This window comes from Nilaparvata lugens, chromosome 11 (genome assembly GCF_014356525.2).
Source record: "Nilaparvata lugens isolate BPH chromosome 11, ASM1435652v1, whole genome shotgun sequence".
NCBI classification, from domain to species: domain Eukaryota; kingdom Metazoa; phylum Arthropoda; class Insecta; order Hemiptera; family Delphacidae; genus Nilaparvata; species Nilaparvata lugens.
In genome coordinates, this window is record NC_052514.1 from 13461525 (window position 1) to 13476426 (window position 14902).

The 14902-nt window shown below is 34.3% G+C and overlaps 1 protein-coding gene across 1 annotated transcript in view; it reads left to right on the top strand.

Annotated features, from left to right (window-relative positions):
• LOC111049337 (cadherin-23) overlaps positions 1-14902 on the top strand; it is a 67621-nt gene that overhangs the window by 34687 nt on the left and 18032 nt on the right. Inside the window, 13 exon segments of the mRNA XM_039437625.1 lie at positions 2422-2524; positions 2527-2642; positions 3996-4205; positions 4932-5067; positions 5894-6141; positions 7534-7789; positions 8048-8241; positions 8827-9001; positions 9902-10124; positions 11170-11390; positions 11940-12084; positions 12722-12852; positions 14493-14767. Coding sequence (XP_039293559.1) covers positions 2422-2524; positions 2527-2642; positions 3996-4205; positions 4932-5067; positions 5894-6141; positions 7534-7789; positions 8048-8241; positions 8827-9001; positions 9902-10124; positions 11170-11390; positions 11940-12084; positions 12722-12852; positions 14493-14767 — 2433 coding nt within the window.

The following is a 14902-nucleotide window of genomic DNA, read 5'->3' on the forward strand; positions in this document are numbered from 1 at the left end:
TTGTCAGTATCATTCACGCAAATATTGAATCAAACATTTATTACTTGTAGGATAATATTATCAAATGAAGAAACAGCAGAAACTTCCAATTTCACTTGGATAAACTAAGTGAAACTATAAAATGGATAATATGAGGAAAAGTTGAAGAATACTGAGTATTCATCAAGTTTCCAAGTCCATAAGCTTCTCTAAAATGTTTGTTGTCTAACAGTTCTCATGACGATATTTGCAATACTTGGACAATAGCATGCCCATAGTTCATCTTTTCTTAGCCAATAGCAGCAGGGTTCAGTCACAGAATACAAATATAGCATGGAAGTTTTCTCTGGTTCAGTGTTCATTGGTCGACAACTAAAGGCTTCACCCACACTATTAATCTGCTCTGAATAAAAATATTTTTATTCAGTATGGATAACTACTTATCACCTTCACAACTACTCATATAATATATTCATTGTTTAAACTCTCAGATCAATTGAGATTAATGATGGTGTATCAATCAAAACTAGTATCTAGAATAGACCAGTAGTTTTGACAATATCAGGTAGTTTTCATTCATTCAATTGTGTTGAATGAAAGGAATTTTCTCAATCCTAGTAATTATTAAGTTCCATCATGATCAGTGACTGTAATAGAAATAAAAGCTTCCAAGGCTTTCAATTCAACTTTATCTCATTCATCTCAATGGCCGTTTTCACACTTACCGATCTCTCGACGGCACGACACAACAGATCAAAAGCTCTCCGAATGGGTGATCAGGTTAACGTATTGAGAATCAGCCAATCAAACTTCTCCTGTCCTGTCAGAAAGCTCTCCATAATTGGCTGATCATGTTGACGTATTGAGAATCAGCCAATCGGAGAGCTTCCTGTCCTGTCGTGTCGTGCTGTACCATAGAGGAATTGGTCAAACTGTGAAACCGGTCAATCTATAATAATAGCCATCATGAATTTAAGAAATTTATCACTCTAGAAATCACTCTTAAAATTATTTACAATTCTCTGTAACCCTTTTTCCAAGTAGTCGATTTGATGTTATTACCGTTAACATTTAAGAATTAAACTTCACTCTGAGTGCACATACAAGAATCTCTGCGTTTGTCCAAGTATTGAAAATGTAAGTAACCTAAAATATCTAGGCATAATTATTGACGAATACCTGAAATGGCATTTTCATTTAGCTTATTTATGTAAAAAACTCAAATATATTTCTTTCAAATTCTATAAAATTAACAAAATACTCAAACTTCAGGGTTTAAAAACAGTATATTTTGCTTTGGTGCAATCCATATTAGAATATGGGATAACAATCTTGGGTGGGGCTTTCGATAGTCATTTAAATAACCTATTTATCACTCAAAAGTGTATTATTAAAACAATATTGAATAAACCTCGATTGCATCCAACTAATCTGCTATTTGAAGAATTTAATGTGATGACTGTAAGGCAGTTGTACTTGAAAACTTTAGCAAAATATATTATTAAGTATAAAAACAATTTTTATTAAATGATATAGTTTAATATGATTTTAGACCAAATACAACCTATAAATATAACATTTATAAAACAAAACTAACAGTAGTTAGAAGACAGCTCATTTATATAAGTACAAGATTCATAAATGTATTGCCTTTTGATCTGGAAGCAAACATTAATTACAAAATACTAAAAAAATGGATGAGAGAAAACTATATCTTTTCAATTGAAAGCATTATCTAATTTTTTAAAAACATATTTTAAAGCGTGGATTATTTTTTTTTCTCTATTATTGTATAAATCTAGGAAACAACCAATGTAACTAGCTGATTGCAACTCTCACCAGCGGGCAAGGCTTGATTCCTTTTGCTGGTGATGCCGGATTATCATTCAGAAGTATCTAATTATGATTTTGGTATTATTTATGCTTAATTTTTATTTTATACTTTTGATTATAAAATTATGTATTTTCTTTTATTGTGTTTTGAATATGTATTTATTGTATGGCGAATAAATGATTTGATTTTATATTCTTCTTAGTGTATTTCACAATGTAAATCAGTTATGGCATTGATATTGCATGGTATTGAGCAATGATTGTCAGATTAGCGTTATATTAATAGTTCATTTTTGTTGTTTTGGTTTGTAGCCGGATGGGATATTTAGTTTTTGCCTTTGTTTATTTTGCTTTCTACTAAACTTATTGTTCGTGTTTTTATCATTTTGCAAGCAAGTTTAAAAAAAAATATCAAAATGAACTCACAGCTAGCGCACAAATCGTTTTGCTAGCTGTGCCAATTCTATTTATTCATTCTAAATGTATTATTAATTTCTATGATTATGTATGTTACTGTTTATTCCAATTATTATTGTATTATTAATTGAAAATATTTCTAGTGATTTTGTATTCTAGTAGAATAAAGATTTTGATTTGATTTTTTTACAGATCGACGAGGGCCAGTATGCAGTAGCAGTGGTGTTAGCCAAGCAGTTGGACTATGAGAGTGCGCCCGGCTACAGCCTCATCCTGGAGGCGAGCGATTCCAACCCCGGTCCAGGCTGACTGCCACTGCAAGTGTAGCTGTAGATGTGATCGACATCCAGGACCAACCTCCCGTCTTCCTCAATTCTCCATACTCTGCCACCATTCAAGAGAATACGCCACCGGTGGGATTGGTTATTAATAAATTCTCTCTTTTCACTTCTCTCACAAAAAATACAAATATAGCAAATACAAAAACAAAACTTCAACTTCAAATAGAAAAAAATAAAAACAACTAATTAAGAATAGAATAGATGTCGTAATTTAGTAGATAAAAGTAATAACTAGTAATTGATGGTAGATTGTTTCAAGTGTACCTTCTTGTACCTTGCAATCCTCTCATATGGTCATTAAAGTAATGATGGCTATAAAAGTTATTATTAAAGAAATTATTATTATTAATTAATATTTTTGAATAGTAAAGAGAAGGCGCAGTACTACGTTACTAAAATAAATTAATAGTATCATTCAATTTCATCTTTTACATTACCAGGTTATACAAGAATTAGGTAACAGCTCAGAATAGCTTTTAAGAGAATGGAACATGGGAAAGAAAAGCATTGGCTTAGCTATCCTTTATTCTTTATCACAAATGACAATGTATTGCCAGGTCTTGCAAGACCCACTACGACCCACTTCCAACCTTGGAAGACCCACTTCCAAATTTGGAAGACTCACATCCAACCTTGGAAGACCCACTTCCAACCTTAGAAGACCAACTTCCAACCTTGGAAGACCCACTTCCAACCTTGGAAGACCCACTTCCAACCTTGGAAAACCCACTTCCAACCTTAGAAGACCCACTTCCAACCTTGGAAGACCCACTTCCAAGCTACGAGAATAGCTTGGGAGAGCCAAATATAGCTTAGGAGATTCAGGAAACAGCCAGAAATTATCATTGAAACATTTGCTCGACTTCATAAAATCAAGTCAATTTTTAAATTCATATAATATGGGAAAACTATTATTCGTGTAATTTCATGATATTTCTGGAATTTCAGGCTATCTTAGCAAATGCAATCTCTTAAAACATCCTTGTTTCCAATATCCCTTTCAATTTATTCAGTTTTAGATTGAAAATGTTTTGATTATGAAATTTACTTTTTTCATCATTCCATCAATGTCATGATTTGAGTGGGATAGGAGATTCTCCATGCTTCGACTTCGCCCACTTCACTTGTAATATTTGTATAGCGTGTAAAGAAAGCCGATTATTCACATAAATCCATGTGTCTATCTATTCCATATTCATGGTTTCATTAATTTACAATTCTCAATCTGTTTCAATGTTCAAGACTTGAAAAAAAATTTTTTTTTTTGTTATTCGACAAACTATTTTTGACTTCAGATGGAAATTCCATCTAGCTGTTTACCCTGTTGTCAATATTTGCAGTAGCAGAAGTCTTCGGGGTGAATTACAGCATCTATTTTGGATTTTCGTTTAATAATGATTATTTTTACTTGTTTGTTCCGAGCAGGGTCGGAGTGTGCTGTCGATCAAATCGGAGGATGGGGACGCAGGCAATCCGCGACCGGTCGTTCTGTCTCTGGAGGGAGATGACCTGCACTACTTCACGCTGATCTCGAACGGCAGTGGTCAGGCCACTATTGTCACCACCTCCAACCCCATTGATCGAGAGCATCCCAGTGTGCTGCAGAGTGGCGGGGTCTACACGTTCCTTGTCAAGGTAACATTACAAATCCAAACTTAAATTTCTCCCAGAAACATACTTGTAATCACAAAGAAAGAAAATATACAATTCATGTTTTTGAATCCCCCCTACAAGACTACGGGTACAGATTCTCATCTATTTCACTATCCATGACGAACTGTAAGTTAATAGTCCATTTTGAACTATTTCCGACGACACTACAGTATAATTTTTGAATACTAGTTATTAAAAACTAGTACTCACATGTGGAGCGTTTTAGGATTTTTCAAATCCATTTTCAACACTGCTGTTCCTACCAATGACAACGAGATGAAGACAGCAGTGTTGAAAATGGATTTGAAAATCCGAAAGCGCTCCACATGTGAGTACTAGTTTTTAATAACTAATATTCAAAATTTAGACTGTAGTGTCGTCGGAAATAGTTCAAAACGGATTACACATTCCTTATTAGAGTGAAACTGAAATAACTGAAATTTTGGATTTCTTGTTTTTGAATCCCCCTACAAGACTATACTCCTCATCAGAGTGAAACTGAAATAACTGAAATTTTTGAGTGAAATTGCTCCAAAATATAATTATAAGAAAGAGAATACACAATACACTTGTGACCGAGCCTGCCTATACACATGACCGGCAATGGATGCTCTCTGGCGTTTCACTGGCAGTATCAAAGACAATAACATAATGTACTCCATTCTTATCCTTTTTGATCGTATTAGAGTTTGATATTTGGTTTTTCAGGCAACTGAGTTGATCAATAATGAGCTGCCCGGTGATTTCAACACGGAGAGGGTGACGGTGGTTATCACTGATGAGGACGATCAAATCCCCCACTTCAACAAACCAAGCTTCGAGATCAGCGTTAGTGAAGATATAGGCAAGTAGAACGGGAATAAATTGTTATCTATAATTGAATAAAATAACTAATTATTTCCAGACAGAATGTATACAATATTCACTGATAGTCCAAAGCCTGTTTTAGCGTATATTCAATAGCAGTAGAATTGTAATTTCCAAAGTATTACTATTTGGGCTGTTGTATAGATTAGATTTGGAACCGTTTTGAGCTTGAGCCTATGTTATTTTTCTAGAAGTTATGTAATTCTGATGATTGGATCATTAACAGCCTCCGATAAATTTATAATGCCTCCTTATGATGATAATGTTCAATACGGTATTCTACAAACGAGTGTCTGATATAGTCATATAGTCTGTTGAGTGATTAATATTTTTTGAAGTCATCCAGGTCTGGTTGCACAAACGTCTGTTCAATTTGAACCATGATTGGATGCCATGAGCACCAATCAGAGAAGCCTTTTAAGGGAAGAAGGTTTATCTGATTGGTCCTTGTGGCATTCAATCTTGGATAAAATTCAAGATATCAGATTTTCGTGCAATTGGGCATAATTGTACATGAACTATTTCAACAGCGTGTGATAAATGAAAGTGAACGAATTCAATATAATTGAGATAAGGTGGTTCAATATAATCAACACACGAGTGTCTGATATAATTACTCGTATATCAATTTTGTAGTGAGACTACAGTATGTTTTATTAGAATAAGAATGTTCCATTCCCTCAAGGCCTCCACTTTTAGAGGAAATATCCCGGAAAACTCTAGCATACTCTTTTATATAGAATACTCTACTTCTATAGTGACATAAATAATTACAATTTGCTAAATTTTTGTATGGTGAACAGGAGTGGGCACGCCACTACCAGGCCTGAACATGGTGGTGAGTGACGATGACGTGGGCGATAACGCACGTTTCATGCTTATGCTTAAGTCGGCCGACGAACGCGTGAAGCGCTGGTTCCGCGTTGACCCAGTGATGGCTCATGGGAGAACGCCTCTGGTCATCCGCGTCAACGATAACGCGGGACTTGATTACGATGCGGGCGTCCGCCAGCTACAGCTCACAATAGTCGCGCTTGTGCCTACATCTGATGTGAGTACATTCAATCATAAATAATATTTACACACTTTTTCTATGTATTTCACATGACATGCAGCCAAATAGAAAAAAAAGTGCATTAATACATCATAGCTCGGAATGGATCAAGAAACCATCATCAATATTCAAATATAAATTCAGCCGTTTCGTGAGTGGTTCCAATCACAAATAATATAGAAGTGCAGAACTGTTCTGAACTATTTGAATTCAACCATGTCAAACAAAACGCTGAATTCAAATGAGTATGCAAAATCAAAAATTCTATTATTATTATTGCTTACAAGAGCGCCTGTCTACTGACATGTTGAAGAAGTGTATTACTTTTTGGGTGGGGGGGGGGTGGTGACTCAAAATCCTTATTATATTAAGTGAGCAATTTCTGTATTCATATGTTATCTGGTTATTTTTATATCTGGTTAGTTTTATATCTGGTTGCTTTTATATCTGGCTATTTTTATATCTGGTTATTTATGTTTAACGGATCTCGAAAACGGCTCTAACGATTCTCGCGAAATTTGGAACATAGTAGGTTTATGATATAAAGAGTCGTTTGCACTAGATCTCATCCTTGGAAAAACTCGCTGAACGACATTAAAAGGATAATTCATCCTTGGCTGAAACAGCTGTGGATAGTAAAAAAGTGAGTGAGCGAGTGAGTATGTGAAGAATCAAAATATAGCATCTCCGAAATTCATAAGATGACGTATAGCCAGCTGTGAAATATAAACACGATCATTTTAGAGAATTGTGCTCTGTTTATCAATAAATAAAAATAACGAGCGAAGCTCGGTGTCTCGATATTGAAATCTTATCAGCATTGTTTAGAATGACAACTGCAAATTTCTTCCTTATTTCAAGGTGCGGCAAGGTGCGAAGGAGGGGGAGGTGCGTACATGGGCTGGGTAGGGGAGGAGTGTTCCTGGATGTCCTTAATGATACATTCCCTACTCTCTGATTTTTGCCATATATGATTTGATTTCTGATTGATCTTCAACAAGCATACACTTTTAGGAAGATGAAAATCTCTCCCTTTTCTTCTACTTTTTGAGAATATCTTTTACTCATATGTATAATATTATTATACCTAAATAGAAATATCAATCTGAGTAGGCCCACCCTCATAAATTATTTTGTCACTATATGTTTCGGCTACTATAATGCCATTTTCTAGTATAGCCAAAAGCTAGTAGCATATTATATTATATGATATTTTTATCTATATTAAAAGTAGCACTAAAGAAAAAAGACAATTATTTACCTCTATACATTTCTGTATAGATGGTAAAATGAGTCTTGTTTATTCTCTGAGCTAAATCCCCATATTATATTTTAAAGTATATATCAAGCAATGCTATTGTAATTGAGATAATATTTCTTTGTTTACAGGAAGAAATGGAGGAAGTAGCGAGCAGCAGTGTGAAAATCAACATAATTGATGCAAACGACAATCCACCGGTGTTCAGTGAAGCCGGCTACTCATTCACAATACCCGAGGATCTGAGCCCAGGCTCACTTATCGCAAACGTCACTGCAACGGACAAGGACAGCGGCGATATCGGAAAGATAACTTACAGTTTGAGAGGATTCGGAATGGATAAATTCGGCACTAACTTGCAGCATGGCAATCTGTATCTTCTGGGAAGTGAGTAGCCTTCATGTTATTGTTTTAATAAAGCCAATAAGAGTTTTGTGTAAGGGAGAAATCAATCAGGTACACAGAGTGGAGTTCGAGAGTTTTTACAATTTTGTTAAGAAATTTATAGTTCAAGAGTTTGAATTTGTAGCATGAAATACAATTTACCTTACTATTTTGTTTCTTATTAAAGTCACGAAATTTATTCATATAAGTCACGAAATAGAGTACTGACTACTCATAAAAAAAATGTTTTCTGATTTCCAGAGGTGGATTATGAGAAACAATCGTCGTACTCATTGACAATGGAAGCAAAGGATGGTGGCGGACGGATTGTATCCACAAATATCCAGGTTCATCTTACCGATGTCAACGATAATGCTCCGGTATTCGAGTTTCCTGATTACCGCAGGACTGTGCGGGAAGGAGCGACTACATTTAAACCTCAATTCTACGTCAGGGTAAGTCAGACTCATGATTCACTAATAAGTACTGTTATTCAGACTGATTAAATACGGTAACTCATTTAATATATTGAGTACTGTATCCTTGAAAACCGAATCTTATTCCAAAGGTTGGTTGTACGGTAAATTATTATAAACTTCAAATTGAAAATTTACTACGAGTGATGTTCAGGTAGTAAAGAGATCACTTCAAGTAGAGAAAGTATAACTTACTTCAAAATTGAATATTATTCTAGCATTTCTATTGTCTGGATTCAAATTTAAGAATAATAATTAAAATTGAAGAGATAGTTGGATAAAAATATTCAACTTACTCTTCGTATTGTATTTTTTGTATTCATTCACCTGAAATATGATCCCTCCATTATTACTTTGGGAATAAATCAATACCTAGTTAATCAAATCTTACATAAGGAGATAAGGTTACATAAGGTTTTTATTTTTATTTTTTATTCTTGAATAATCTTTTTCCACCCTTTACCAATAATCATGAAATAGTTCTACATTTATATTTAATCAATTCTTAGGGAAGTTTCCATTTTCGAATTCATATCTTTACACTGTTGTTGTTATGTAATTCAGGCGACTGACGCAGACAATGATGGAAAGAGTAAAATCAGATACAGCTTGCTCACTTCCAACTCAGATGTGCTGACTGTAGACAGTGAAACGGGAGAAGTGAAGATGTTGCGACCTGTTAGCTCTAGTCATACATCCAGAGGTCAATACGAGCTCATGATCCGTGCTTTTGATGACGGTGAGTGCCTGCAACTATCATCAAATATCTCAGAGTCCACAAGCAATTATGAATAATGAAATATTTGATGAATTTCATACATGCAGGTCAAACCTATTCGTTACAACGTTCTGAAAAAACACAAATAGATGAAATGATCAACCCAATAAAGTGAAATTCACATTATAAAGTCGGTGAAAATGTATAGTAACGCATTGTTGTCACTATTACGTTCTCGACATTTTCTTTAGTGGATAGCTGTGATTCATGTCATTGCGGTATACCTGATATAATATTAATGATTGATGATTCTTGTGAATAATGATAGATTATATCTGAAATATGTTATATTCATCAAGAAAATGTATCTTCCATGATTCAATAATAAATTTTCATAATTGTTTGTTCATTAGATTTCCTCATAGCGTATAATTTGGCAACGTCGTGGGGTTGAAAAAGGATAGCCAGCTATCTGATTTTTCTGATGGGAGACAAGGATAGTAAACGAATGTTAATCAGTTGTTGACTTCTCATTCCAGCATAGAATAAGTGTTTTGAAGTTCCATGCTGAAAATTGAAATTAATCCTATCAACTTCACTTTAAATCTTCAAAAATATAAATATTTATATTTATATGAGATATTGATTGAAAGAATGAAAGAAAATCCAAAAATATAATAATTCACACTACCTACTTTGTCAAAATTATATGGATAATTTTGATTGGAGTTGACATTTTGTAGCAAAAATATTGACTCCAAGAAAGGTTCGAACCGACAACATTCAGTTACAGAGTTTTTTAATTCAACATAGTACCAAGGTAATGGAGAAATTACTAATAGGGATTTTCCTATAGAAAATTCAATAGAGAGTGATCTGGAGTTTTTTCTAAAAAAAAATGAAATACTAATTTTGTTGTAGGTGATCCACAACTGCACGGCAGCACATCTGTGTATGTGCGCGTGGGAGTGCCTGGAAATCAGAGGCCAGTGTTCAGAGGCTCCCCTTACAATGTGACCATAGCTGAGAATGTTGAGCCGGACAGTCCAGTGTTGACTGTTAGGGCCACTGACCCTGATGGTCCCGACAGTCAGGTCAGCTACAGGATTGGGGCTGGAGCTGACAACTTCCACATCAATAGCAGGTCACTATTAGAATGATAGGTACTAGATATCAAGGCAATTCTAGTTTTGTAAATAATATCACTCACCTTGTAGAGTGTTTCCAAAAGTTCAGAGTGTTTTGTGTTAAAACTTCAATGTCAAATCTATTTGAGAGGGCCTCTCATTACTATTTGCATAGTACTCAATGTGTAGGCTACTATCAGAGACAAGAATAATATAGTATCCTTACTTACTTATCCTTCATCTATGCTACTATGTTCGTAAATAATACTAGACTCATAGCCTACCATGTTGTCGCTTATTGATACAGTTGAATATACCATGATTCCAAATCTCACCTTGCAGACAGTTTCAAGATTTTAAAATTTAAATTCATAAATTTGAATTTGAATTTTGAATCTCTAAAAATAATAATTATTCTTAGCAATTCAGCTGACTAGGTACTGTGAAACGACGGTACTGTTTAGTAGGCCTACGTTATTCCATCCACATTATTGAGCTTCATTTTGCAAGAATTCATATCAGTTTTACACTTTTTCTAGAGATTACTCACTCGAAATCTATTTTTCTTTCAATTTCAGCTCAGTAGTGATTTCAGTTTTGTTATCTATAGACCCATTAAAAGACATTAGAATTAGAAGACTGTACACTAGTTTCATGATGAATCTCCATGCATCCTAGTTTTCAATATAAGTTGGAAAAGTTGGTAAGCTATCAAATTCATAAGTTTTGTAATGCTATAAATACACTTGAAATAATTTACAACATTTAATTGGTTCACTATTTCTTTATAGGGCTTCATAACTTTTATTCAAATAACACAGGCCCACAAATTGACCAGTACTCCTTCCTATTGTTAAGGAAGTGTTTTCAATTGATCAAATAATCAAATCCATCTATTGTAAATGAACAGTATTACACAAGCATGGGCCACGTCACAAGATGGAATAATTATTTCATTTACCGTATAACACTAAAACGTTGCTGGATGATCTTTATTTTGATCCATTTGAAGATTGCTCATCTCATTAGATTTATGAATTAAACTCTTCCTGTGACATGCAGTTCAGGCTTGATCTCGGTGTCGTCGGCAGCCATCTTGGACCCGGACGTGACGGGCACGTGGCGTTACAGCCTGACCGTGCTGGCAGTTGACAGTGGCATCCCGCTGCGGGAGACTGCTCAGACCCAGGTCACCGTCAACATCGCCGACGTCAACAATAAGCCTCCTCTCTTCCCAGTCACCGCCAACTACATCCGCCATATCTCCGAGAAAACTCCTAAAGGTCAGTCGACAAAAATCAATGCATAAGTTGAATTGTTAATAATTTCATATGAATATTCTCAATTGAACAAAAATGCATCACTCATGTGATTAAGTGCTGAGTGGACATTACTGTCCAAACTTCGCCATATGTCATCAAATAAAAAGTCGTTCTATTCTATGCTATTCTAGAAATATCACAAATTCACACCAAATTACACAAGACTCTCTGATCTGTAGATAGAGCCTATATATTTCAATAGCCTCCTGAGACCCTCATAATGATTTTATGTTTGTAAATTATATTCATCAGTATTCGGTCTACATAGACTATATTATGATCAATATTAATCAGTACAGTAATTCATTCATTCATCCATCTATTGATTCAATAATACACAATTAGAAATGAAATTGATATAATTAATTGAAATTTGAGCATGTACTGTAAAACTTGTATAATACATTTCATGGCAGTTAATGGGATATTTATGGATTATAATGGCCATATTCATAAGAAACAATATAACATCATCACCCTATATAATTATCTCTTCATTTATTGTTCCAGGTGAAATTGTTCTAAAAGTGACAGCAGTCGATCCAGATCTGGATGCCAATCTGGAGTATTCAATAGTTGAACCAATTAGAGCTGCTGATAAGACTGGAGTAATCATCAGAGGAACCTATCCTTATGATTATAAAAATGCCTTCAGGTAAGATTAACGACTAAGTTTATTGAATAGTTTTAGTATTTCATACCCTCGCTCGTATAACATTCTTGAAATAAAAATTAATGAACATTCTTGTTGGTTTATTTCTAATCTACTTGGCTCATGAATGTGAAATTCCAGATTCACAACTTGGAATAAATAATAAATTGATTCAATTATTATCATATTTCCAAAACTCCTCTTCAATCATTCAATTCATGATTGGAATGAATCTTCATCATTACTATTCTCTCAAGCTTCAAAATTGTTTTCCAACAGTAACTCTTAAAGAATGACAAATGAGCTGATTGACAAATATTTAATTTTATCTCGAATTTCATAATTTTTATACTTGAACTTAATCATCAATTCACAAACCACCTCTGACATCATGTTGTGTGTTGTTGAATAAGTAGAAGATTAGTAATTTGACAAGTTGATTATTAATTAGACAAATAGACATGCAGACAAGAAGACAAAACAGTTCAGTTCATACATAACCTCATAACGATTCACCCTGGCTTGGCCCGCGCTTCCTTCTCTTGTTGCCAACTGAATGAATGAATCAGTACCAACATACAATAATTTGATCTGCTAAGTAGGTATAATAATAGAATATGAATATTTTTATATTTTCCAGTATCAACAAGACAACGGGAGAAATATCAGTGAACTCAACCCTGGATCATCAAACAGCAGCAGTTATAATACTCACCGTGCAGGCAGTTGACTTAAATGCTGTTGAAAATATAGAGGATCAGAAAACAAAAGGTGATATTCAAATGCATCAATTTTCATTCCAATTTTCTTCAGCTATTATGAACACTCATAAATTCAAACTCATACTTAACATAAAAACACTTCACTTATATGGGCTACTTTTGTACAAGTTGATAAAAACAATATGAACACTTGTAGTACTCTTTATTATTGAAAACTTTAAAATACGGTACTTCAACGACTAGTTTCGTCCATAACAGGTATTGACTATAGTATCAACTACTTGTTTATTCATTTTTCTACATTTCAACTGGAAAATTAATTACGGTAAGTTATGGTCGAAACTAGTCGTTGAAATATTTTAAAGATTTTAATAATAAAGGGTAGGTTTTTATATTGTTTTTATTAATTTATACTTAACATGTATGTGGTCCATATATAATGTACCGACCCATATTGTGGTCGATCTCATGAAATTCATGCTTCATATCATACAGAGTAGGCTAGTCATTATTAGTGGAATTATACATGACGAAACAAATCAATTGGATATTCCCTGAAATAATCTTATTTACTACATAGTTCTCAAAATGTATCTTGTAAGGGGCACACGGTCACTTTAAATTCAGACGTGATGTATTCTGTAGCCTATAGGCCTACTGCTTTTATCAAAATATTGGCTAAAGGAGATCAAGATATGGTAGAATAATTAGGAATAGAGAGCGATTGGATTTGTAAAATGTATTCTCATTCAGGATTAGGCTAAATGTTTGAAAATTTAACTTTGTAATATGTAGAATTAGGTTTATTTATGTTTGTATCATTTTTTGATACCCTTCAGGGAGGGAGATGTTGTATTGAGAGGTTGGTGACACTGTTAGATGATGATGGCACTGGTGTTGTGCATGTGTGTTATCTGGAATGACTTGACAACATATAAAATAAAGTGCTCTTATAATAACATTTCTTTGTGCTTAATTATAAATTACTACATGGCCACACTGAATGAATGTTCGACAAACATGTTTGTTGGAAAAGTTTGGGCAAATTTTATTATGTTTGACAAACAATGTTTGCCCGTGGCCAGTGTACAACACCATTTTCATTTTGCTATAGACTGTGGCATATTGACACTGAATTTGGGATGTTGACTATTTCACTTTTGTACTTCCCAACACTGCCAGTTATGCACAATTTATATTTTCCATTCCAATATTTCAATCGTTAATATTTCAAGGATATCAATATTTTCAATAGTTCCATAAATTCAAATTTTCGCATTCTTTAATGAGTTTCGTGAAGTGACGAAACAATAAATCAATTGAATGTTCCCTGGAATAATCTCATTTTCCAGTTCTCAAGATTTCTCTTATAAGGGATGGACGGTCACTTTAAATGCAGTCGTGATGTATTCTATAACCTATACTGCTTAGTGCTTTTTACCTACAAGCATAATTTTCATTTTGCTATAGACTGTGTCATTAACACTAAATTTGGGATATTGACTATTTCACTTTTGTACTTTCCAAAACTGCCCGTTATGCACATTTTATACTTTTTATTTCAATGAATTATCAATTGTCAATTCCATAAATTAAAATTTCCGCATTCTTCCATGAGTTTCGTGAAGTTCGTTTATTTTGATTCCATTCTCGTATACTGAAATCTCAACAAATTGTGTTCCATTGCAGTTGAAGTGACTCTCTACATCCAAGCCTACAACGTGCTGAACCCGAAATTCACAGTAGGCTCGTGGTCTCCAAAAGACCCGACAATCAGGGTGAACGTTCCCGAAGAGAAGCCAGTTGGCTCCACTCTGTTGACTCTCTCAGCCATTGACTCTCTCAACAATTCACCCATCACCTCTTTCACTCCCACCACACGGCTGCCTTCTGGACTTGCTTTGCACACCTCCGGCAATATTGAACTCACTCAGAGACTGGACTACGAAGCTATGGAAAACAAGGTAGAACATAGTATCAATTATTTATATACAGTAGAATATTGGATACAGTATTTTTCAAGGATATCTTCTACCGAGTACTCGAAGTCTACTCTCAATTAACCGTAACTCACTACCAACACACAATGAATCTTATGT